The following is a 27,194-nucleotide window of genomic DNA, read 5'->3' as shown; positions in this document are numbered from 1 at the left end:
CTTAAGACCTTGGAAGGCAGTGGTAGGAGGGGGGATAATCTGACGGCTGGGCAGAGGAGAGCTCTTAGAGAACTGAGTAATCTGCCTGAGGTGGTTATTAAACCAGCAGACAAAGGGGGGAACGTGGTGCTCTGGCCCGTTAAGATGTACGAACGGGAAGCCTTTAGACAGTTGAGGGACAGATCATCATATTCCTCCTTAGCCTCTAACCCGACGAATAACTACATGGCGGATCTTTTTAAAAATTATTGATTTGGCCTTTCAAAAAGGGATCATCCCCAAAAAATCATGGATGGACTATTAGTAAAGAACCCCAAGATTCCTACTTTTTATTTATTACCTAAAGTCCACAAAGATCCCCTGGTCCCCCCGGGGCGTCCCATTGTCTCTGGCATTGGGGGGCTGTCTGAACCGGTTTGCAGGTTCATTGAATATTACCTGCATCCTTTGGTTCAGACTTTGCCCTCCTATGTCAGGGACACCATGGACGTCCTGCGGCAGATCGATGGGATCTTTGTGGACCCTGACGTCATTCTGGCCACAGTAGATGTGGAATCTCTCTACTCCTCGATAAAACACGAGCATGGACTGCGGGTGGTGAGATTCTTTTTGGAGATGAGCAGTCTGGATGCACCATTGGTCGAATTAATTTTGGAGTTACTTTCATTTATTTTGACTCACAATTATTTTTTGTTTAAAGATCGTTTTTTTCTACAGGAGCGTGGCACTGCGATGGGCGCGGCGTGCGCGCCCTCGTACGCAAACCTCTTTCTGGGCTACTGGGAGAGGGAGGTTTTCGGCGAGGGCGTGCCCGCCGTGTCCCAGGCGCAGTGCTGGCTCCATTTTATTGATGACATTTTGATTTTTTGGAAGGGCACTTTTTCTGATTTTTCATTATTTATTCATGATTTAAACTTGAATGACTCTAACATTAAACTTACTTTTAATTGTGATAAGAAAACAATAGATTTTTTGGATATTCGTATCATGGTGCATCCCGACTGCTCGATCCAAACAACCATATGTCGTAAAAAAACGTCGGTCAATAGCCTCCTGCATGCATCCTCGGCGCACACTCCCTCCACGATCTCTGCAATCCCTATTGGGCAATATTTGAGGGCAAAGAGGGTATGTTCCACCGATGCCCTCTTTAAGGAGCAGGCCCTAGATCTCCAGGAGAGATTTACATCCAGAGGTTATAGTGGGAGGAGTGTGCGCCGTGGTTTTGGACGTGCGCGGCAGGCAGTACGCACTGACCTTCTGGTACCTAAACCTAAACAGAAGGAAGAGTCTTTTCCGCCCGTACGTTTCATTTCTACTTTTAATGATCGTTGGCAGGAGATGTGTACAGTACTTAGACGTCATTGGGGTGTTCTGAAAATGGATCCATCCATTGGGGATTTATTACCACCTACTCCCCTAGTGACCTCTCGGCGTGCACCCAACTTACGTGACAAATTGGTTCAGAGCCACTATGTGGCTAGTATACCCCGTATTTTTGGTGGGGGGGAACCCTTAAAAGGATTCTTCCCATGCGGCTCTTGCATTGCGTGTCGCAATATGGTAAGGGCATCCTCTTTCCTATCAGCTGATGGCAATACTGAATTCACAATAAAACATCATATTACGTGCCGAACATGCAATGTTATATACTACGCCACATGTGGCTGTGGTAAAATCTACGTGGGCCTCACCACTCGTGAATTGAGGTTCCGCACACGTGAGCATGTGAGGGGCATCTTGGCTGCCGTGGACATCGGTCTTGATGATCCCCAGATGAAGACTCTGCCCCGACATCACAAACTGGAACATGGGTGTAATCCCAAGGAATTTAGAGTCAGGGGTATTGATGTCGTTCACCTGGGGACTAGAGGCGGTGACTACACCAAGATGCTGTCTCAGCGTGAATGCAACTGGATAGTGCGCCTGGGCACCTTATCACCCTCTGGTTTGAATGAGAAAATGAGTTTCTCCTCATTTTTATAGATTCGCAACTGTCTCTCTGGTAGCGGTTCACTCTTTTGTGTCCCGCTGTTTTTTAATTTATTGTGATTTTAATTCCCTTCTTTTTTCTCTCCTTTTTCTGAGACGTGACCCATAAGGCTGTTTCCCTGTATGCCTATATGCGTTGATTGCCCTGCCATACTGGATCATATGATGCGGGGACACTGAATCTCATCTCACCTATGCCATCCATGGTCAAGATTATGGATTCCCCTTCCTGACAGCATATATTTATGTCTATACTGTTCAAATTGTATAATTGCACTGTGATATAATAGTGTTTATTGAGATAGATAGTATTATAAGCTAATGTGAAATAAATTTACCTATTTCTTGTGAATGGGGACATCTGTTATAATATATGTTACTTCTTGGATTATATGGGATATCTAGTTTATGGATTATATGGGATATCTAGTACGCTGTATGTCACTACATGGGATTTCTTGGTCCATGTTACTGGGTCATCTTCCGTGTGATGACATTGTTTTATATAGGAATGTCTATTGTCCCAGTGTTCCCCCTTGGATCCACCCTCATGTCCCTGATTCATTGCGCCTGACTTTTGCTGTGGTACTGGCATGCGAGAGTGGATATGTCTCTATGACCTGGGATCGGCAATTGATTTATGTAAATTCCATGTATGGATTGCGTGATCTCAGGCCATTGTGGATGAAACTCTACATTCTGGTGCTGGTGCCAGGGCTTTAAACACGGGCACGTATTATGTCCTTTTATCTTTTGTAGTGGGTGGGGACATGTGGTGGACCCCGGGGGGTCTTTATTATTATTACTATTTCTCTATATATTCCCTATTGGTTTTCCCCACTGTGGGTATCACCGTAGAATGGTGGCTAGCATCTTTACACCTAAGATATTTATAATACTTTCTTCTTTCCACCTGACTATGACGTGATTTTCTCTTTACACTATGGGCAAATCCCTATATTAATATCCGGACTTTACCAGCACATAAGATGGCCGCGCGTACTTTACGTGCATTGACGATGACATAATATCCTCTCCACACTATGGGCAAAAACCCGCTATTTACATGGGGACTTTACCACCACTTAAGATGGCCGCGCGGGCTTCGCATGCCCTGTGCTGCCTGCAGACGCGCGCGCACTGAGGTGCTCCGAACGGTAGGAAGTGACGTTCCCATTGTGAACGTCACTTCCGCCGGGAGACCCGGAAGTGACGCGCGTGGTGCGGGCGTAGTCACAGCGCATGCGGCACTTAGACGGCGGCTATCTGAAGACAATTAAGGTGGGTATATATACCTGGGACGCATCACATTGGGTCACATCGCCCCCCGAGGAAGCACCACAAGCGAAACGCGTCGGGGCGTTTCTCCCTCTCCTTACCGGACCTTGGACACGGCTACTATATAGACATTTAATATGGGTAAGCAGTTGCTCTAAATTATGCACAACCTATGGGCTTCTCTGTGTGTTATACCCTTTGGTGGGCCTCATGAATGAGACTTTACCCCATGGGTTGTGCAGTATGTCTGCCTATATAGAATATTTACTAATGCTGTCTGGGTCCCTGGAAGGGTTTCTCTGTTTGTTCTTTAATCCTTCACTGTTTTGTATTTTATGAATCCAGCTTTTTCTAATAACAGTACCCCTATTTATATGTGAATTATCTGTAATAAATAATTGTTATTTACGTGGGTGTACTTGTCATCTCTTTGGAACTATGTTTGGCCATATGAAACTCAACCTTCTACATTTCCACATGTTGATATTGCTACTATGAGCAGCTTGCAAGGACTAAACAAGCTACCATGGCCTGCTTTGTGTCCAGATTTGTCTATCATCAAACACAGCTAAGACGTCATTAGCTGTCAATTGCAAAGAGAGATGCCAGCTTCGGATTTTGATGATTTGCGTACCCAAGTACATTAGGCATGACAGAACATTCCTCACACAACAATTGAATCTGCCACCAAATATTTACTATGTTACCTGAGAGTCACATAATGTGGGGGCAGAGACCCTGATTCCAGCGATAGTATACGCAGAAAGCTGCCAATTAGTGGAGTGAGAGGGGTTACACAGAGCTCAGCATTCTAAATATTGCTAGATTTTCAGCTGAGAAAACAGGGATTTTATCAAAACTGCACCAAACATTATAGTAATATAATGGTTGTTGCAGTTTTAATAAAATCACTGTTTTCTCAGCTGAAGATCTAGCAATGTTTAGAATGCTGAGCTCTGTGTAACCCCTCTCACTCCACTAATTAGCAGCTTTCTGTGTACACTATATACTGGCAAAGAGCTGTCTACCAGTGATTGGGGTGGGGTTACACAACTACATGGCAGGAGACAATGAGTCCTGTAGTGTGTCACAATTACTATGGGATAGCGGGGGATCGGGCCTCCTAGGCTGTCCCTCAAGCTAGGGGGCCCTATGCTATCCCTAACCTCAGTGATACTCCTGATGGGGGAGATGCTTGAGTCTTCTTCCCGGCTCTGCTCCTGACCAGTCTTGATCTGATTCCCCCTTAAAATTCCCCCAGGTAGGGACAGGACAGGATTGTGATGAAATCCACAGAAAAAGACAGACAGGGCAAAATCAAAACTCTGTCAAACAGCATGTACACACAAAGGTAAAGGCAATAAGAGGTTCAGGAGGAAAAACAAGAGCAAGGAGGAAGCGACAAAACAATAGAGGTAAACTTCACAACAAGCAATGAGCACAACTTTCACAAGCAATTCTTGGACATCACACCTCTCAGACCAACATAGAACAAACTATAGCTGTCATGGGTGTAAGATTTCAACCAGCATAAATAGGAGGGGAGCAGATGTGATAGACCTCCCACAACATGTGACCAAAGGAGCAAGCAGACCAACAGAGATTAACTCTTGCCAGCCTGCCTATGAATCAGCACACAGCAGGTCGACATCCGAGTCTGCCTGTGTTGATCCCAGACACCAGAGATACCATCGGGCGGAGGGTTCAAAATCTACAATTTGAACAGAGCCCAAAGCCGCCATGACAGTCAGCGAAGTTTCTGCAAAACTCTGTGTGATATAGTGATGATCTCCTGCTGATAAAACACTGATTGTATTGAAACTACTCTACACAGGTTAGTAAGTGACATACTACTGGAAACAGGATCTCTGTCCTTACATTATGCTGCTCTATGCTGTCAAATTCTCTTTAATAACGTCACTGATAGCATGACAAGGCATGAAAGTGTGTGTGTTTCTGCACAAGACACTCATACTTGATACTGAATAAATCTACAGGCTTTGAAAAATGTTGTTACCACTCGTTCATCATTAACATGTCTATTGATTCTGTGATTTCCATAATGCCACAATATTTCCTTCGCAGTTTCGTTGTTGAGGGGTGTATATGTCACATGACTAAAGGATACTGTACATCGCTTGGAGTTTTTTCTTGCATGTATATAAATGAATTTGTATTTAACACTTTGTTGTAACACTCATCTGTTATACTTTTTTATGAAAAGTTTAACATTGATTAAAGAGATACTTCCTAACCCACGCATGAGCGATCGCACCCGCCTTCATCGTTTGTGCGTCACGGTCAATTCGTTGCCTGTGGCGCACAATGTCGTTAACCCCTGTCACACGTACTTACTTCCCTAACGACGTTGTGTGGGCGGCGAACATCTTCTTCCTGAAGGGGGTGGGATGTTCGGCGTCACAGCGACGTCATACAGCGGCCGCCTAATAGAAGCGGAGTTGCGGAGATGAGCGGCCGGAACACCCCGCCCACCTACTTCTTTCCTCATTGCCGTCGGCCGCAGGTAAGCTGTGTTCGTCTTTCCCGGGGTGTCACAGGTAGTGATGTGTGCTGCCTCAGGAACGACGAACAACCGGCAGAAGGAGGAACGACATTATAAAAATGAACGACGTGTCAACGAGCAACAATAAGGTGAGTATTTTTGCTCGTTAACAGTCGTTCGGAGGTGTCACAAGCCACAACATCTCTAACGATGCCGGATGTGCATCACAAATTCCGTGACCCCGACGACATATCGTTAGATATATCGTAGCGTGTGACGGGGCCTAAAGAGGAATGGCACAATGCACAGTCCTATGAAAAGATATTACAGAATTTTTTATTGAAAAATAGAATTATTGACTAAAACAGTTGTCAGAAGAGCTGACAAGTCTTTTTTATCCTCTTTAACCGAGTTGGCTCATCATCAGCTGGCTAGACAATCTGCTGATAATCAAGGTCGGGTTCTCGGCATCCCTGGCAAACTGCTGCGGTCATCGAGGCAGGACAAATATTGTACAAGGGCATATACTACGAGGATGGCTTGAGCCTGCCAGAACGTGACCTGCTCGCAGGAAGGAACTCTGCTCTGGATTATGGAATGATGTTCGTATACTATTCATGTTCATGAAAAAACATCTACATCTAAGTGTGTTTTTGCACATTTTGCGAGACGATTAGAAATGGCGACTTTTGTTTATAATTTAATCTTACAGGTTTAGATGTCAGCAGGAAGTTACTGATATTTACACAACTTTCTAGTGTCATTCTCTTGACTATAGCTTGTCACTTAGTTCTGTATGAAATCCTGTCCATTACTTATCTGGTCTTGTTAAATCCTATCATGTTTTATTCTGTGCATTGTCATACAGTTGTCATTAAATGGAACCTGTCAGGTGAAATATGCACCCAGAACCAGGAGCAGTTGTGGCTGCATATTGCTAATCCTTGCCTAACCTTCCCTGTATATACTAGCATAGATAAAGGGATCCTTAGGAAAAGTATTTCTAAAGATCTTTTACCGTATGCTAATGAGTGAGGGCAGTAATCCCCTAGGCGTTAGTTCCTCTTGCCAGTTGGCTCCATTAGCATGTTAGTACACCCCTGTGGGTGTGCAAACATGCTAATGAATGCGCAGCATCAGAGGATGATCTCACTCACCTCTCCGCTGCCTTTGCGTCCAATGAGGGATTTCGGCTCAGTGCGCATGACCCCAGAGTTTGGGTCATGCACACTATGAAGCCAGGTGTACGCATCCTGGCTTCAAACTGAAATAGTGCGCATGACCCAAATTCCAGGGTCATGCGCACTGACTGCAAAAGTGGCTGGAATCATTAGCGGACTCAATGTTGCGTTTGGAGACCCCCTGAGGTGCCTAACCAATGGAGTTCCCCCACAAGTGACCCCATTTTGGAAACTAGAGCCCTTAAGAAATGTATCTAGATGTTTGGTAAGCACTTTGAACCCCTGGGGGCTTCACAGAAGTTGATAACGTTGAGCCATGAAAATAAAAAAAAACTTTTTTACCACAAAATTGTAACAATTCAACCAGGTAGATTTTTTTTTTTTACAAGGGTATCAGGAAAAACATGCACCATAAAGTTTATTGAGCAATCTCTGTGGAGTACGCTGATACCTAATATGTGGTGGAAATCAATCAGAATGCTACGAGTGCCATTTGAATTTTTGAAAGCAAAATTAGCTGGAGTCATTAGCAGATGCCATGTCACGTTTGGAGACCCCCTGAAGTGCCTAATAGTGGAAACCTCCCACAAGTGACCCTAATTTAGAAGCTAGACCCCCCCAGTAACCTATGTAGATGTGTACTTAGCACTTTAAACCCCCAGATACATCAGTGAATTTTATAAGTTGCACCAGGAAAATGATGTAAAAATTTTTTTTACCACAAAAAATGTTCTCTTAGTCTTTATTTTTCATCTTCACAAGGGCAACAGGATAAAATGGATCAAAATGTGTTGGGAATTTCTCCTCAGTATTCTGATACCCCATATGGGGGGGGGGGAACCACTGTTTAGGTTGTCAGAGCTCAGAAGGCAAAAAGCGCCATTTGAATTTTCAAATGCAAAATTGTCTGGCATCATTAGCAGACGCCATGTTTTGTTTGAAGAGCCCCTAATGTGTCTACATAGTGGAAAGCCCCCCACATGTGACCCCCCCAGGAACCTATCTGTGGGACATTGTGTAGCGTGTGTGAGGTGTGTGAAAAAATAAAAAAAAACAACACAGAAAACTATACTTTGTGTGTGTGTTTCTCTGAATCTATTTTCTTTGAGTAGAAAAAAACTAGAAAGAAAAAAAGAAAATAGAAAGGAGATTCAAATTTGGTAACATAAAAAAGAAACAAACTAAACACTCTAAAATGTATGTTTTTTTATTTAGTTGCGTAATATAGATATTTTTCTAAGAAAGACAAAACCTTACTTTTATTTTTTTAAATATTCAGATTTCTTAAAGTGGTTGACCGGTTTAAATCTAGAAGTCTGCAGTCTCTCTATGTGTCCCTCTATATGACTACGGACTTGTGAATTGTCACATGCACTGCAAGGATTCTCTGATGCCAGAGCAAGGAGCAGCGGTCTTGTGGCCATGAATATGCAATATATATATATATACATTCCTGCCACATTTCGTCTAGAGGGGCGCAGCCTCACTCAATGAAAATATATTGAATGAGGCCACTACCCCTCAATCAGATTCTGGCCAGGAGCATGTATATCGCATACTCTGGGCCACGTGACTGCCATTTTCCAGCATTCTGGCGGATCTTCAAAGTGCACAGTGCACAGTGCGTGCAATGTGAGGATTCTTAAGTGTGCAGTCGCATAGAGGGTCACAGAGTGACTATAAACTTAACCCCTTTAACCTTTTGGACTGAACGACAAAACTGCAGTTGTTCATAAATAAAATGATTCATTAAAAATACAAACTGAGTAATATTTGTACACACAGTGTACCATGCCTGTTGATAAATCGGCTGAACACTGTTCCTGCAGTACTGTTGACCATCATTGCTGTGCATCCTGTGAGAGTTATGATGGTACTTACCCAGCAAACACTGTTCCAATCGCTGAAATAAACCATTCTGGTGAATTAAAGCCAAGAATACCGACGCTATAAAATTTCTTCAATCCCAGCTGCAAATAGAAAATATAAATGGCTAGTAAGGCAGATACTGTCACATGGGATCATACACATTAAACTCTAAAATGCAGAGGTTGTTGAAGGTTATATATATTTATGAAGGAGGATTCAAAATGCATTGAGCAAAATAGAATGTCCCTTGAAGCACAGAAAAGTATGAGCAAAGCTAATAAAAAGAATTTGCTTGAGAAAATCTTCTGTCCTGGTTGGTACCCTGTGTTAGTCTCCTAACACCCCTGGCAATAAGCCAAAAGAGGTAACTATCCTAAGACAGAATCACATGAATACACATACAGTATAGTCAACTGATTGACAAAAATGTATTAAGCCCGCTTTACACACTACAATATATCTTACAATATGTCGGCGGGGTCACATCGTAAGTGACGCACATCCGGCATCGTAAGGTACATTGCAGTGTGTGACAGGTTTGTGCGATTGCGAATGAACGGTAAAACGTTCATCGCACGCACGTCGTTCATTCCTCATAAATTGAACGTCAGGTTGTTCATCGTACCCGGGGTAGCACACATTGCAGTGTGTGACACCCCGGGAACGATGAACAGATCTTACCTGCGTCCTGCGGCTCCCGGCCAGCAATGCGGAAGGAAGGAGGTGGGCGGGATGTTTTCGTCCCACTCATCTCCGCCCCTCCGCTTCTATTGGCCGGCTGCCGTGTGACGTCAATGTGACGCTGAACGTCCCTCCCACTCCAGGAAGTGGACGTTCGCCACCCACATCGAGGTCGTATGGACGGGTAAGTACGTGTGATGGGGGTTAATCGTTTGTGCGGCACATTCAACAAAATTGAACATGCCGCGCATACGATGGGGGCGGTTACGATCGCATACGATATCGTATGAGAAATCGTAACATGTAAAGCAGGCTTTAGGTTGAAGAGTTGTACAGATCTGACTTGGTTCACACATACAGTATAGAGAGTGCTCTCTCCTCAGGACTTGTTTGGGGTTTCCATCAGAATCCCTGAAAAACAGCAATGGAAACTTAACAGAGCCATTTACTATTATGAGGCCAACAAAGGGAACTCCATCTCTGGCCTCCATCCCAGCAGTCTGTTTTTACAGACACCATCACATGTTTCTCAACGCTGGCAGGTAACTAGCCAGGTCTTTCACCGGGAAGGAACAACCACGGGAAGGGCAGTCTCCAGTCAAGGAAACCACCTATGCCAAAACATGGTATCCATCCACAGACAGCTGTTTCGGGGTATTTGCCCCTCATCAGTGTGGAGTAGGAAACTGACTAGTGGGAGCAATACCTAGTAGAAGACTACATAGGTAAGGATGGTTGACCTTAGGGAGATCAACATCCAGCACCGCGGAGCACCATCACGTGTTTCTCAACGCAGTGATTCTAAAGCAATGCCCCCTGTGAAATATGTAAAACAAGGAAGCCGCGGAGACACCATCACATGTTTCTCAACGCTGGCAGGCAACTAGCCAGGTCTTTCACCGGGAAGGTGAACATGTGATGGTGTCTCCGTGGCTTCCTTGTTTTGCATATTTCCCAGGGGGCATTGCTCTAGAATCACTGCATTGAGAAACACATGATGGTGCTCCGTGGTGCTGGATGTTGATCTCCCTAAGGTCAACCATCCTTACCTATGTAGTCTTCTACTAAAAATTGCTCCCACTAGCCAGTTTCCTACTCCCCACTGATGAGGGTCAAATACCCCAAAACAGCTGTCTGTGGATGGATACCATGTTTTGGCATAGGTGGTTTCCTTGACTGGAGACTGCCCCTCCCCTGGTTGTTCCTTCCCGGTGAAAGACCTGGCTAGTTACCTACCAGCGTTGAGAAACATGTGATGGTGTCTCCGCGGCTTCCTTGTTTTGCATATTTTCCAGGGGTCATTGCTCTAGAATCACTGAATCACTGCGTTGAGAAACACGTGATGGTGCTCCGCGGTGCTGGATGTTGATCTCCCTAAGGTCAACCATCCTTACCTATGTAGTCTTCTACTAGGCATTGCTTCCACTAGCCAGTTTCCTTCTCCACACTGATGAGGGGAAAATACCCCGAAACAGCTGTCTGTGGATGGATACCATGTTTTGGCATAGGTGGTTTCCTTGACTGGAGACTGCCCTTCCCGTGGTTGTTCCTTCCCGGTGAAAGACCTGGCTAGTTACCTGCCAGCATTGAGAAACATGTGATGGTGTCTCCGCGGCTTCCTTGTTTTGCATATTTCCCAGGGGGCATTGCTCTAGAATCACTGCGTTGAGAAACACGTGATGGTGCTCCGCGGTGCTGGATATTGATCTCCCTAAGATTAACCATCCTTACCTATGTAGTCTTCTACTAGGCATTGCTCCCACTAGCCAGTTTCCTACTCCACACTGATGAGGGGCAAATACCCCGAAACAGCTGTCTATGGATGGATACCATGTTTTGGCATAGGTGGTTTCCTTGACTGGAGACTGCCCTTCCCGTGGTTGTTCCTTCCCGGTGAAAGACCTGGCTAGTTACCTGCCAGCGTTGAGAAACATGTGATGGTGTCTCCGCGGCTTCCTTGTTTTGCATATTTCCCAGGGGGCATTACTCTAGAATCACTGCGTTGAGAAACATGTGATGGTGCTCTGCGGTGCTAGATGTTGATCTCCCTAAGGTCAACCATCCTTACCTATGTTTTTACAGATGTGCACCAAACTGTGGCAGACTACTCTTTCATGCACAGTTGCGGCCCTTGTCTTTTCTACTCTTATTCACATTGAGGTCGGCTGACACAGGGTAAGATTTTAAAGGGAACCTGTCATCAGGTTTATCCCCTATGAGCTGCGACCACCACCAGTGAACTCTTATATACAGCATTCTAGAATACTGTATATACTGTCAGAATTAAACAAGAGAACAAGAGTATAGCGTGCACATAATATAATTTTATTGAACAAAAGGAGGATCTCTTTCCCTGATGAAGCAATAAATACCCTTGCGAAACGTACGTTAGGGGTCTCCAGGTTCTCTAGGGGATAGCTGTAACTGATCGGAACATTTTCTGGATACCATTCTGCACTAGGCACTTTAGGTAATATATACATCCTACTTCCTTTTGTTATATATAGTGCTGTGCCGTGATGGGTTTTGGCCAGGTACTTTTTACCATCTTTTCCACCCACTGTGTTCTAAGCTCTTCTGCACTTAGCACTTCAGATCAAATTTTTCTTACATTTGCATTTCATTACTGTGCCTGAGGCAGGAGGTGTTGATGATATTTATATTGATACATATCTGTTTGATAGCACTTTTGCTCTTATCTTTCCTCCATTGTGTTACTTATATATGTGTGTGTATTACACTCATTACTGACCCTATATTCTGTATATTTAATACACAGTGTTTTTATTGATTGTTCTATTTGTGATCCACCTTTTGTTCAATAAAAGTACAGTGCCTACAAGTAGTATTCAACCCCCTGCAGATTTAGCAGGTTTAGACATTCGGAATTAACTTGGCATTGTGACATTTGGACTGTAGATCAGCCTGGAAGTGTGAAATGCACTGCAGCAAAACAGAATGTTATTTCTTTTTTTATTTTTTTTTTTAAATTGTGAAAAGTTTATTCAGAGGGTCATTTATTATTCAACCCCTCAAACCACAAGAATTCTGTTTGGTTCCCCTAAAGTATTAAGAAGTATTTGAGGCACAAAGAACAATGAGCTTCACATGTTTGGATTAATTATCTTTTTCCAGCCTTTTCTGACTAATTAAGACCCTCCCCAAACTTGTGAACAGCACTCATACTTGGTCAACATGGGAAAGACAAAGGAGTATTCCAAGGCCATCAGAGACAAGATCGTGGAGGGTCACAAGGCTGGCAAGGGGTACAAAACCCTTTCCAAGGAGTTGGGCCTACCTTTCTCCACTGTTGGGAGCATCATCCGGAAGTGGAAGGCTTATGGAACTACTGTTAGCCTTCCACGGCCTGGACAGCCTTTGAAAGTTTCCACCCGTGCCGAGGCCCGGCTTGTCCAAAGAGTCAAGGCTAACCCAAGGACAACAAGGAAGGAGCTCCGGGAAGATCTCATGGCAGTGGGGACATTGGTGTCAGTCAATACCATAAGTAACGTACTCCACCGCAATGGTCTCCGTTCCAGACAAGCCCGTAAGGTACCTTTACTTTCAAAGCGTCATGTCAAGGCTCGTCTACAGTTTGCTCATGATCACTTGGAGGACTCTGAGACAGACTGGTTCAAGGTTCTCTGGTCTGATGAGACCAAGATCGAGATCTTTGGTGCCACGTGACGTTTGGAGACTGGAGGCACTGCATACGACCCCAAGAATACCATCCCTACAGTCAAGCATGGTGGTGGCAGCATCATGCTGTGGGGCTGTTTCTCAGCCAAGGGGCCTGGCCATCTGGTCCGCATCCATGGGAAGATGGATAGCACGGCCTACCTGGAGAGTTTGGCCAAGAACCTCCGCTCCTCCATCAAGGATCTTAAGATGGGTCGTCATTTCATATTCCAACAAGACAACGACTCAAAGCACACAGCCAAGAAAACCAAGGCCTGGTTCAAGAGGGAAAAAATCAAGGTGTTGCAGTGGCCTAGTCAGTCTCCTGACCTTAACCCAATTGAAAACTTGTGGAAGGAGCTCAAGATTAAAGTCCACATGAGACACCCAAACAACCTAGATAACTTGGAGAAGATCTGCATGGAGGAGTGGGCCAAGATAACTCCAGAGACCTGTGCCGGCTTGATCAGGTCTTATAAAAGACGATTATTAGCTGTAATTGCAAACAAGGGTTATTCCACAAAATATTAAACCTAGGGGTTGAATAATAATTGACCCACACTTTTATGTTGAAAATTTATTAAAATTTAACTGAGCAACATAACTTGTTGGTTTGTAAGATTTATGCATCTGTTAATAAATCCTGCTCTTGTTTGAAGTTTGCAGGCTCTAACTTATTTGCATCTTATCAAACCTGCTAAATCTGCAGGGGGTTGAATACTACTTGTAGGCACTGTATATTATGTTGCATGCTATACTCTTGTTCTTTTGTTTAATTGTTGTTCTCTGAGCAGTGCAAAGCAATGGTCTAGCCTTACCTGGCATACCAGTTGCTATTATGTTTGGCATCAGTTTGAGAATTTTTGTATTGATACTGTATATAAGAGCCCAAGGTGCTCTGCATGACATAAAAACACCTTTATAATACTACCCACAGGGGCAGTCCGGTCTGATGGGTGTTGCTGCTTTCTGTCTGGCGCATCCTTCATCTTGTGTGATCACCGTCCTCCTGCCTAGCCCCATGTGGATGACATGTCCTATGTCATACACACAGAGACCTTCATTGCACTCCTGCAGTTTCATCTGCCCAGCTGAGGATAGATCAAAGTATTGTAATGAGCATGTGCAGGCGTTCTTTCACCTTTTCTTGTGCTTGTGCATTACAGTACTTTGCACTGCCCTCAGTTGGTGATGGTTCACTACCACATTATGGGTGTCAGGTCCGAGCATTCCTACATGAACAGTGTTCTGGAAAGTGGATTGGTCTTTAAGGGCCAGTTGAATGGCCACCAAGGTCTCCCGATCTGGTCCCCTATCTTTGGGGTCATCTGAAGGCAATTGTCTATGCTGTGAAGATACAAGATGTGCAGCATCTGAAGCAACGGATACTGGAAGCCTGTGCTAGCATTTCTTCTGTGGTGTTGCTATCAGTGTGTCAAGAGTGGGAGAAGAGGATTGCATTGACAATCCAACAAAATGGGCAGCATTTTGAATACATTTTCTAAGTGGTCATAAAATTGTAAATAACTAATTAACAAATAAAGTTACGTTAAAACCAAGCACACCATTGTTTTTCTTGTGAAATTCTCAATAAGTTTGATGTGTTACATAACCCGTTGGAAAAAATAAAGTTGGATCCAAAATGGCCGACTTCAAAATGGCCACCATGATTACCACCCATTTAAAAAAGTTTCCCCCCTCCCATATACTAATGATCCACAAACAGGAAGTTGATATCACCAACCATTTCCGTTTTATTTAGGTGTATCCAAATAAATGGCCCACCCTGTATATTCCAAAAGGTACCTTTTTATCTAATCTTGGAAGAAAAACAGCACTTACAATAATCTCACCTTCAAAAATGCCTTGGCAGATTGACGACATAGCTGATAATACTCCTTGAACTTAATATGTTCCCACAGACCATCTTTCTTACTTGACAGTGCATTTAGAGAGCCATATTTATCCACGCAGTCCAAAAACATTTCATGCACTGTTACGGGAGGCTGAGGACAGGAGGAGTCCATTCGCAGTCGAACTGACCCATCAGCTACTGTGGTCCATAATTTCTCTTCTGCAAAATGAAATAGGATGTATTATGGTAAAAAGCATGCTGAAAATGCTCAGCTTATACACAAAATAGCACAGATAGATACATAGTGGAAGCAAACATTTCCCTTCCCAAAGATCTGCAGGATGAGGGGTAAGTTCCTGATCATGTTGGTCCTACTGCCCCATCATGATTGAAGCAGAGGTGCTGATATTCTGTCTTCGAGACATCAAATCGCATATTCAGAGAGACGGTGCGATTAAAATTTGAGCAAAACTGGCCTCTTGTGACCAGGTGACAGGTCCTCTTTTTTTTTTATGTTAATCCTCACAAGGATATGGTAGTCATTTCCCAGTTTGGAAGACCTTTCTTCTTAGGTCTCACTAAGGCATCCATTTTCAAATAAGTGTTCTACCCAATTTTTTCACAGCTAGAACACATCCTCATTATAATCTATGGAGCTATATATATATATATATATATATATATATACTAGCTGTACTACCCAGCTTCGCCCGGGTTAATAAATAATGTTAACAAAATAGAATGTATTAACAGAAATTTAATTATTAAAAGGCAAAAACTAAGCTAATAGAAGCATTTCACGACATATATTTCAACACCCCATATATTCCACACAGATTTAACTAAATTGGCCAAGTAATGTGCTCCGTCTGTCTCTTTCCAGGTCTGTCTCTTTCCCCGTCTGTCTCTGTCTGTCTCTTTCCAGGTCTGCCTCTTTCCAGGTCTGCATCTTTCCAGGTCTGCCTCTTTCTCCGTCTGTCTCTTTCCCAGTCTGTCTCTGTCTGTCTCTTTCCCAGTCTGTCTCTTTCCCAGTTTGTCTCTGTCTGTCTCTTTCCCCGTCTGTCTCTGTCTGTCTCTTTCCAGGTCTGCCTCTTTCCAGGTCTGCATCTTTCCAGGTCTGCCTCTTTCTCCATCTGTCTCTTTCCCAGTCTGTCTCTGTCTTTCCCAGTCTGTCTCTTTCCCAGTTTGTCTGTGTCTGTCTCTTTCCCAGTCTGTCTCTTTCCCCGTCTGTCTCTGTCTGTATCTTTCCCCGTCTGTCTCTGTCTGTCTCTTTTCCCGTCTGTCTCTTCCCCATTTGTCTCTTTCCCCACCTGTCTCTTTCCCCATCTGCCTGTCTCTTTCCCCATCTGCCTGTCTCTTTCCCCATCTGCCCGTCTCTGGATGTCTCTATCTCTCTGTTTCTTTCCCCATCTGTCTCTTTCCAGCTCTGTCTCTTTTCCCATCTGCCTGTTTCTTTCCCCATCTGCCTGTCTCTTTCCCCATCTGCCTGTCTCTGTCTGTCTCTATCTCTCTGTTTCTTTCCCCATCTGTCTCTTTCCAGGTCTGTCTCTTTCCCCGTCTGTCTCCCCGTCTCTTTGTCTGTGTCTTTTCCTGTCTGTCTCTTTCCCTGTCTGCCTGTCTCTGTCTTTCCTTGTCTGTCTCTATTTCTCTGTCTCTTTCCCCGTCTTTCTCTATCAAGGTCTGTGTCTTTCCCCATCTATCTTTGTCTGTCTCTCTGGCTGTCTCCGCCTTTCTTGTCTGCCTGTCTCTGTCCCTGTCTGCATGTCTGTCTGTCTCTTTCCCCATCTGTCTCTTTCCAGGTCTGCCTCTTTCCAGGTCTGCATCTTTCCAGGTCTGCCTCTTTCTCCATCTGTCTCTTTCCCAGTCTGTCTCTGTCTTTCCCAGTCTGTCTCTTTCCCAGTTTGTCTGTGTCTGTCTCTTTCCCAGTCTGTCTCTTTCCCCGTCTGTCTCTGTCTGTATCTTTCCCCGTCTGTCTCTGTCTGTCTCTTTTCCCGTCTGTCTCTTCCCCATTTGTCTCTTTCCCCACCTGTCTCTTTCCCCATCTGCCTGTCTCTTTCCCCATCTGCCTGTCTCTTTCCCCATCTGCCCGTCTCTGGATGTCTCTATCTCTCTGTTTCTTTCCCCATCTGTCTCTTTCCAGCTCTGTCTCTTTTCCCATCTGCCTGTTTCTTTCCCCATCTGCCTGTCTCTTTCCCCATCTGCCTGTCTCTGTCTGTCTCTATCTCTCTGTTTCTTTCCCCATCTGTCTCTTTCCAGGTCTGTCTCTTTCCCCGTCTGTCTCCCCGTCTCTTTGTCTGTGTCTTTTCCTGTCTGTCTCTTTCCCTGTCTGCCTGTCTCTGTCTTTCCTTGTCTGTCTCTATTTCTCTGTCTCTTTCCCCGTCTTTCTCTATCAAGGTCTGTGTCTTTCCCCATCTATCTTTGTCTGTCTCTCTGGCTGTCTCCGCCTTTCTTGTCTGCCTGTCTCTGTCCCTGTCTGCATGTCTGTCTGTCTCTTTCCCCATCTGTCTCTTTCCAGGTCTGTCTCTTTCCAGGTCTGTCTCTGTCTGTTTCTTTCCCCGTCTGTCTCTGTCTGTCTCTTTCCCTGTCTGTCTCTGTCTGTCTCTTTCCCTGTCTGTCTCTATCTCTCTGTCTCTTTCCTGTCTGTCTCTCTCTGTCTCTCTCTGTCTCTCTATATCCGTCTCCCCACCGATATCTTATTACCTCACATATAAGCTTCTTGCACTATGAAAGTCGTTTGTTCCTATAGCAACCAATCACAGCTCCTACTAATAACCTGTAGTTCCAGGCTCCATTAACTTTAATGGAGGCATGTTTTTTGCAGAGTAACTGTAAAGCATGGGGTTAAATTTTCCTGTCAAAACATAGTCTACGACGTTCCCTGGGTCAGATGAGGTGTCTGTGCAAAATTTTGTAATTGTAAATGCGACGGTGCGGATACACTTTTCATTTCACTTTTTCCCCATTATGTAGATAGGGGCAAAATTGATGGGTAAATTGGAACGCGTGCGTGGGGTTAAAATTTCACCTCACAACATAGCCTATGACGCTCTCGGGGTCCAGATGTGTGAGTGTGCAAAATTTTGTGGCTGTAGCTGCGACGGTGCAGATGCCAATCCCGGACATACACACATACATACATACAGTGGTACCTCGCTTAACGAGAATTTCGCTTAACAAGCAAAGCTTTCTGTAAATTTGTAACCCGCTTTACGAGAAAGCTTTGCTGTACGAGCAAAATTCTCACCGCACACACTTCTGGTTCTGTACATCCACCGCGCTCTGACCCGTACTTGCAGTCCACACAAACACACACATGTACGCACAAACACACACGCACACACACACATACAGTATTATGCTCACCTTACCTTCCATTCCCCCGCAGGTCTCATGGTTCTTGTAGTTCCCGGGTACATCGCGACGTCCTCGCGGCGAACTACAAGTACCATGAGGCCGGCGGTGGAACGGAAGGTAAGGTGAGCATATAATATGTGTACCTTCCATTTCATCGCCGGCCTCCTGGGTCCTGTAGTTCGCCGCTCCACTCCACTCCAGGCTGTGCATCGGCATCCATAGCGACGAAGCAGGACCTTCCTTTCACCGCTACTCAAAGGCAGCGCGCTGGCCAATCAGAGGCAAGCGGCTCTGCCTTTGACGTCAGTGCGCTGGGAGCGGAAGTTCCTCCCTCATCGTTATGGTAACCCGATACACATCCCGTACTGGAGAACAGCAAGTCCAAGGAGACCGGCGATGGAACGGAAGGTAAGGTATGCATATAATATGTGCATGTGCATGCGTGCTTGTGTGTTTGTGTGAGTTTGTGTGTGTTTGTACGTGTTTGTGTGTGTTTGTGCATGTGTGGAATGACAGAATAGGGGACCAGGATGGGACATTTAACAAGTTGTGGAACGAATCGTCTGCATTGCAATGATTTCCTATGGGAAATCTTGCTTTGCTGAACAAGTAACTTGGTTAACAAGCACACTCCCAGAACGGATTGTTCTCGTTAAGCAAGGTTCCACTGTACACACATTCAGCTTTATATATTAGATATACAGTACAGACCAAAAGTTTGGACATACCTTCTCATTCAAAGACTTTTTTTTATTTTCATGTCTCTGAAAATTGTAGACTCACATTGAAGGTATCAAAACTATGAATTAACACACGTGGAATGAAATACTTACCAAAAAAGTGTGAAACAACTGAAAATATGTCTTATATTCTAGGTTCTTCAAAGTAGCCACCTTTTGCTTTGATTACTGCTTTGCACACTCTTGGCATTCTCTTGATGAGCTTCAAGAGGTAGTCACCGGAAATGGTTTTCACTTCACAGGTGTGCCCTTTCAGGTTTAATAAGTGGGATTTCTTGCCTTATAAATGGGGTTGGGACCATGAGTTGTGTTGTGCAGACGTCTGGTGGATACACAGCTGATAGATATACTGAATAGACTGTTAGAATTTGTATTATGGCAAGAAAAAAGCAGCTAAGTAAAGAAAAACGAGTGGCCATCATTACTTTAAGAAATGGTCAGTCAGTCCAAAAAATTGGGAAAACTTAGAAAGTGTCCCCAAGTGTAGTGGCAAAAACTATCAAACGCTACAAAGAAACTGGCTCACATGAGGACCGCCCCAGGAAAGGAAGACCAAGAGTCACCTCTGCTGCGGAGGATAAATTTATCCGAGTCACCAGCCTCAGAAATCGCAGTTTAACAGCAGCTCAGATTAGAGACCAGGTCAATGGCACACAGAGTTCTAGCAGCAGACACATCTCTAGAACAACTGTTAAGGGGAGACTTTGTGCAGCAGGCCTTCATGGTAAAATAGCTGCTAGGAAACCACTGCTAAGGACAGGCAACAAGCAGAAGAAACTTGTTTGGGCTAAAGAACACAAGGAATGGACATTAGACCAGTGGAAATCTGTGCTTTGGTCTGATGAGTCCAAATATGAGATCTTTGGATCCAACTACCGTGTCTTTGTGCGACGCAGACAATGTGAACGGATGGACTCTACATGGCTGGTTCCCACTGTGAAGTATGGAGGAGGAGGTGTGATGGTGTGGGGGTGCTTTGCTCTTGACACTGTTGGGGATTTATTCAAAATTGAAGGCATACTGAACCAGCATGGCTACCACAGCATCTTGCAGCGGCATGGTATTCCATCCGGTTTGCATTTAGTTGGACCATCATTTATTTTTCAACAAGACAATGACCCCAAACACACCTCCAGGCTGTGTAAGGGCTATTTGACTAAGAAGAAGAGTGATGGGATGCTACGCCAGATGACCTGGTCTCCACAGTCACCAGACCCAAGATGGTTTGGGGTGAGCTGGAGCGCAGAGTTAAGGCAAAAGGGCCAACAAGTGCTAAGCATCTCTGGGAACTCCTTCAAGACTGTTGGAAGACCATTTCCGGTGACTACCTCTTGAAGCTCATCAAGAGAATGCCAAGAGTGTGCAAAGCAGTAATCAAAGCAAAAGGTGGCTACTTTGAAGAACTTAGAATATAAGACATATTTTCAGTTGTTTCACACTTTTTGTTAAGTATTTCATTCCACATGTTTTAATTAATAGTTTTGATGCCTTCAATGTGAATCTACAATTTTCAGAGTCATGAAAATAAAGAAAACTCTTTGAATGCAAAGGTGTGTCCAAACTTTTGGTCTGTACCGTGTGTGTGTATGTATATATATATATATATATATATATGTGTGTGTGTGTGTATACATACGTATATATATATATATATATATATATATACATATATATATAAAATTTACAGCTCATATTTCCATTCTTCTGTGTATTTTTGCTGAGGCAGAGATGCAGCGTCTAAGGGTTTGTGCCCACGATCCGGACTCGGGCAGTTGCGGTCTCTCTCTTCTGTTCTCCCTTGCAACACCGCAGCATGCAATTGACATGCTTGTGGTTCAGAAAGCCGTACCGTAGGTCAGTTTACGCTTCGGTCATTACATGCCCAGTGGGCACCGGATTTCTATAAATTCCATCCACTGTGCTTGTGTGTCGCCCTGGGCAAGCCAGGGGACACAGGTCACAACACCACCACACCCCACACTCCAGGTAGGCACATCTGCTAACCAGAAATCCTTGTTGCCTTGCTCCAGGAGTCTGTTGATGCACACCAGGGGGTGGGCCAGGCGGTTGGCTCCGCCCACCAAGGAGCTCACAACTCTGGAGGCAGGAAGTAACCAGGCAGTTAGAGTCCAGGGAGAGTCGAGTGAGGGAGGAGGAAGTGGAAGGAGTGAGGAGTAGCCCAGGCAGGGGCTAAAGTAAACAACAAAGTGAAAGTAAGGAAAGTAGTAAAGGAGAAGAGTAAGCAAAGTGACAGAAGGAAAGAAAGCCTGAGAGCCCCGCTTTGTGTAGGGCCAGAACAGCAAGGTCAGCGACGGCGGTGACTGTTTGGAGGGGGACAGTTTGGAAGTTCCTGGAAGGACACCGTTGGCTGTGTGCCCGGTGGTCTGGAGCAGTGTTCCGAAGGACAGTCAGCACCAGGGCAGGGGCCTCTCGGACCCCGGCAAGGCTAGGAGTCGCCAGATTTGCCAAATCCGTCAGTGACGGGGACGCAGATCCCCCAGCAACCAAGTCCCGATTGACGGCAACAGCCCGACCATTACCGGGGAGACACCGCCACCGCCAAGGCACAAGTTTCCCCAGGGCCAGCGCCTGCGGGCAAAGTGTAGAGCTCCTCCGGCCCAGATTGCAGTCGGGGAGCGGGTAACCGGAGGGAATCCACCGCTACCATCAGACAACATAGGTGCAAGGAAGAGAAACGTCACCGTTACCTACCGGGAGTGCAGGTGCAGCCGTCTGTGGGACCGTCCTACCAGCCGTTGGTTTACCGTACAAACTGTGTCCGTGTGTCAGGCTGAGTGAGTACCATAGTGCCGCAAGGCACAGCGCTGCCCCCGCGCCCCTGCGCCCTCCAGGCCCTACACTTTACATCTCATCACCGGGCCCCGGGATCACCAACCCCTACCCACGGAGGGGCAACACAACACCTGGCTGCTCCGCATCACCATCCCCGGGACCCCCACACTGAGCAGCGGTGGTGCAATCACCACAACCGTGGGTGGCGTCACGAACTATAACAATCCCCACACCCAACAAACACCCCCTTTCACTCACGGGCGAGGAGTGCCGCTCGAGACACCCCGGGATCCGGCCCACGGCTCGAGCCACCAGGAGCAACTGCCGGACCCGAGCAGAAGGGGTGAGCGCGGTGTGCTGACACCCTCCTCCCCGCCCGCGACAACTTGGCGTCACGAACAGGATCTTACCGCTCTGCCGTCAGGTAGAGGTGCGCCTTGTTACCGCCGGAGGCATCCGGCAGAAAAATTTCAGAAGCCGCCATCTTTGGCGCGAAAAGTTCCCGCTCGAGCGTCTTCCCGAGCAGTAGAGGCGCGAAGGCCAAAACCCCGCCCCGAGAGAGGAGGGGCCGGAAAGAGCTAAGGGGGACGGAAACAAGATGTCTGCGCCCGACGGAGCCGCTGGAGGAGCGGTGGTCGCAGCCGCAGCGGCACCCGCGGATGGGAATGGGCTTGCCCAAGTCCCGGTTGTACCGGCGGGAGGTGCCGCGGCCCCCGCGCTTGCTCAGGTCATGCCGTTTTCCTTGCCCTATGCACCCGGAGCTGCCTGGCTACCGCAGTATGACGGGAAACCGGATGCCCTACAGGCTTTCTGGAAGAAGCTTAACCCGTTGCTAGAGCTGTATCCCCTGACTGATAAGCAACGTGCGGCGATAGTGCTAGGCCAGTTAACCGGTGCGGCGGAGCAGGAAGCGGAGACCTGGGCCGAGGGGGACCGGCTCTCTGTAGCCGCCATCTTCGAGAGGTTACAGACTGCCTTCGAGACCCGGACCGAAGCTGAGCTGAGGATGCAGTTTTACCAGTGCCGGCAACGAGCTGGGGATAGCATTCGGGACTATGCTCTACGTCTGCAGACCGCCCTCCGCACGCTGAAGCGGGTGAACTCTATTAATGAGGCGGATAGCAACAAGATGTTAGTGGAGCAATTTGCGCAGGGGATGAGGTCCCCTGAGGATCGTAAACAACTCCGGCTGTGGGCCCTAGAACACCCTGATGTGGACTTTGCTGTGTTAAAGGAGCGGGCTATTAAAGCACTACAGCCCCTAGCTGCTGAAGTTCTGGAACCCGTCCCGTGGCCCGTCGAGACAGCTCCTGTTATGGCGGCCTCAGCCAACCCAACCTCTGTAATGCCTGCAGCTCCGAACAGCACCGTCGAAGAGTTGGCCGCCCAGGTCCGTCGCCTGGACGGAGACCTTGCCAAAATCCTTGCTGCACTGCAACCTCTGACCAGATCCCAGCCTCCAGCGCAGATACAGCTCGCCGACAGTCCCGAAGATGTTCCCTGGATGCAGCGGAGAAGCGTTAACAACCCGCGGAGCAGACCTCCAATCTGCTACAAGTGCCGTAAGCCGGGCCATTATTACCGACAGTGCCCGTTAAACGAGCAACCCCTGGGGCCCCGGGCCAATCCTCAGGAGTAGAACACCGTGGCCCCCCGGACTGGCGAGACCGATATGTCGGGGCCCGCCCTATCATCCCCGTGGCTGTGGACGGCATACCAGTGATGGCTCTCTTGGACACTGGATCACAGGTAACTACCATACCGTACACGTTGTATCAGCAGTATTGGGCCACAGACGAGCTGGCGCCTCCAGACCCTAGTATAAATTTGATTGCCGCTAATGGACTTCCATTGACCCAGGTGGGGTATAAAGAAGTGGCTATGACAGTGGGGCAAGCTGAACTGCAACATCAGGGCATGATTGTGATCATGAATGAATCCAGTGATCATAACCCGAAAATAGTGCTGGGAACCAATGTGATGGAACACTGCATGGCTGATGTGTTGAACCTTTTGCAACGGCTAGCCGCCACGGCGGCGGGGAGCCGGCAGAGGGCTGTGCAGCGTGAGATCCGCGCCCTGATGTACCGCCAGCATGTAAGCTCGACCGGAGGGGAGATTGGTGGAGTGCGAGTGATGGATGTTGCTCCATTGACTGTGCCCCCTAGGAGTGAGATGATGATCTGGTGTAGGGCAGCAGTAGGGCCTCAGGGGCGTGACTACCCTGCGATGATGGAGCCCATGCCTTCCGAGCACTGGCCCACTGTAGTGGCCGCCCGAGGGGTGGTAGATGTGAAGAAAGGGAGAGTGCCTGTGAGAGTGTTGAACTGTGGGGAGGAAGAAGTCAGGCTCCCCCGGTATGCCACCATTGCCAAACTGCTCACCCTGGACCCTCACACTATCCAGGAAGCCCGTCCATCCACACTCCCACCTACCACCCGCACTTCCCCACCCCAGGGGGACACCAAGGAGTGGCACCAACAGCTACATGTGGGCACTGATGATACCCCTACACATCACAGGGCAGGGGTACACAGGGTAGTGCAGGAGTACGAACAGGTTTTCAGTAAGCACCCCCTAGACTTTGGGCAGATCAAGGGGGTCCAACACCACATTCCCACGGGTGAACATCCCCCTATCAAAGAGAGGTATAGACCTATTCCCCCTGCACATTACCAGTGTGCCAAAGATATGTTGAAGAATATGAAGGAGGCAGGGGTTATTCGGGACAGTTGTAGTCCCTGGGCCGCTCCGTTGGTACTGGTCAAGAAGAAGGATGGTACCATGCGGATGTGTGTGGACTACCGGAAGATCAACCAGATAACCCATAAAGATGCCTATCCATTGCCTCGTATTGAAGAATCTTTGGCTGCACTGAGAACTGCAAACTACTTCTCGACCCTTGACCTCACCAGCGGATACTGGCAAGTGGCCGTGGCCCCCGAGGACCGGGAGAAGACCGCCTTCACCACCCCGATGGGGCTCTGCGAATTCAATAGCATGCCGTTTGGGCTGTGCAATGCCCCCGGGACCTTCCAACGGTTGATGGAGTGCTGTTTGGGACATTTAAACTTCGAGACCGTCCTGCTGTATTTGGATGATGTGATTGTTTATTCCCAGACGTATGAAGCCCATCTGGAGCACCTGGCCGAGGTGTTCGCGTCCCTTGCCAAGTTCGGGATGAAGTTGAAGCCCTCGAAGTGCCATCTGCTGAAACCCAAGGTGCAGTATCTAGGACATGTGGTGAGTGCGGATGGTGTTGCCCCCGACCCTGAGAAGATCACTGCCATCCAGAGCTGGCCGAGACCAACCACAGTGAGGGAAGTAAGGCAGTTCCTGGGTCTGGTAGGGTACTATCGGCGTTTTATAAAGGGGTACACGAAGATGGCTGCCCCCATGCAAGATCTCCTCGTGGGACAGACCAAAGGTGGTAGACCCACTGGGGCCCCACTGTTGTGGGAGGACAAGCATGAGGAGTCCTTTGGCCAGTTAAAGGCGGCCTTGACCGGAGAAGAGGTCTTGGCGTACCCTGACTATGGGCGCCCGTTCATTCTCCACACGGACGCCAGTAATGTGGGACTAGGAGCGGTCTTGTCCCAGGTCCAGGATGGAAAGGAGAAGGTGATTGCCTACGCCAGCCGAAAACTCCGGCCGACCGAAAGGAACCCTGAGAACTATAGCTCCTTCAAGCTCGAGCTATTGGCGTTGGTGTGGGCTATCACCGAGCGGTTCCGCCACTACCTGGCGGCAGCAAAATTCACCGCGTTTACGGACAACAATCCGTTAACTCACCTGAACACGGCCAAGTTGGGTGCGCTGGAGCAGCGGTGGGTAGCCCGGTTAGCCAACTATGATTTCACCATAAAGTACCGAGCTGGTCGTGTCAACATCAATGCAGATGCACTCTCCCGGATGCCCCATTTGTCAGAAGAGGAGTGTGAGGACGACGACCTCGAGGAGATTGAGTTGCCTGCGTTTCACCAGCCGCCTACTGAGAGGGTACAGGTATGTCAGCAAAAGGTGGATCTGGACCCGCGGCCCAGTCAAGAGTGGCAGGACGCCCAGGACCAAGCGCCGGCTGTCCGCCTTGTCAAGACTCTGGTGGAACAAGGCGCCATGGGAATGGACCCCAGCGCTCCAGCCGAAGCCCAACGCTTGTGGAAAGAACGGAAACGGCTTTACCTACACCAAGGGAGGCTGTACCCTGAGCTGATCAACCCGAAGACCCATGAGAAAATATGCCAGTTAATCGTTCCTCAGACTGATGTCGCTACTGTACTGCGGGCATACCATGATGGTGCCGGCCACTTCGGGTGGAAGAAGCTGGAGATGCTGTTGAGAGAGCGGGTCTATTGGAGTGGGATGCGTGAATCGGTGGAAGCCTGGTGCCGAGAGTGCGGTCCTTGTACGCTGAGGAGAAAGGACGAGACTAGCCAGAGGGCACCGTTACATCCCATCGTCACCCATCAGCCGCTGGAACTGGTCGCCCTAGACCATGTTAAGCTCACCCCTAGCCGAAGTGGGTACACCTACGCATTGACCATGGTAGACCACTACTCAAGATTTATGGTGGTAGTCCCCGTCAAGGACCTGACTGGTCGAACTGCTGCTCGTGCGTTCCAGGCGTATTTCTGCCGACCTCATGGGTACCCCGAGAAGGTGCTGACTGACCAAGGTCCGGCTTTTGAAGCAGAGGTGTTTCACGAATTCTGCCAGTTGTACGGCTGCAAGAAGATCCGGACCACTCCGTACCACGCCCAAACCAACGGCATGTGCGAGAAAATGAATCATTTGGTCCTGGGGCTCCTCAAGACGCTACCGCTGGAAGAACGGAACATGTGGCCGGAAAAGTTACCCGACTTGGTCGACATGTACAATAATATCCCAACCAGCTCGACGAAGTGCACCCCAGCGTATCTGATGAGGGCTCGGCCTGGCCGCCTGCCGGTGGATCTGGAGATGGGGTTGGAAGCTCCGGAAGCACTCCCTTCAACGGCAGAGTGGGAGAGTCGGAGGAGGGCCCAGTACCGGCAAATCCAGGAATATGTAGAGAAAAACCTCAGTCGAAGTCGAGAACAGCAAGAGCACCGGTTCAACCAGAAGGCGCCTGCAGGTCCTTTCCAGCCAGGAGATGTGGTGCTGAAACGGAAGAGAAAAGCCCACAAACTGGATGACCAGTGGGATCAAGTCCCTTACGTCGTACAACCCACCGAGTGGGACAATGGGAAAACCTACCAGATCAGTCGTGACCAAGGGGGCACCCTGGCCAC

At 47.4% G+C, this 27,194-nt stretch overlaps 1 protein-coding gene across 2 annotated transcripts in view; it reads right to left on the bottom strand.

Moving 5' to 3' along the window:
- Positions 1–27,194, bottom strand: part of ACSBG1 (acyl-CoA synthetase bubblegum family member 1) — a 155,822-nt gene that overhangs the window by 71,015 nt on the left and 57,613 nt on the right. For both annotated transcript variants that reach the window (XM_075345498.1, XM_075345499.1), the window contains 2 exons: positions 15,036–15,256; positions 8,836–8,924 (listed from right to left, as the gene is read on the bottom strand). In XM_075345498.1, the coding sequence (XP_075201613.1) occupies positions 8,836–8,924; positions 15,036–15,256 (310 nt within the window). The remainder of the gene's footprint in view (positions 1–8,835; positions 8,925–15,035; positions 15,257–27,194) is intronic.

Source organism: Anomaloglossus baeobatrachus, chromosome 4, assembly GCF_048569485.1.
Source record: "Anomaloglossus baeobatrachus isolate aAnoBae1 chromosome 4, aAnoBae1.hap1, whole genome shotgun sequence".
NCBI classification, from domain to species: Eukaryota; Metazoa; Chordata; class Amphibia; order Anura; family Aromobatidae; genus Anomaloglossus; species Anomaloglossus baeobatrachus.
This window is presented reverse-complemented; position numbering and strand designations above follow the sequence as displayed.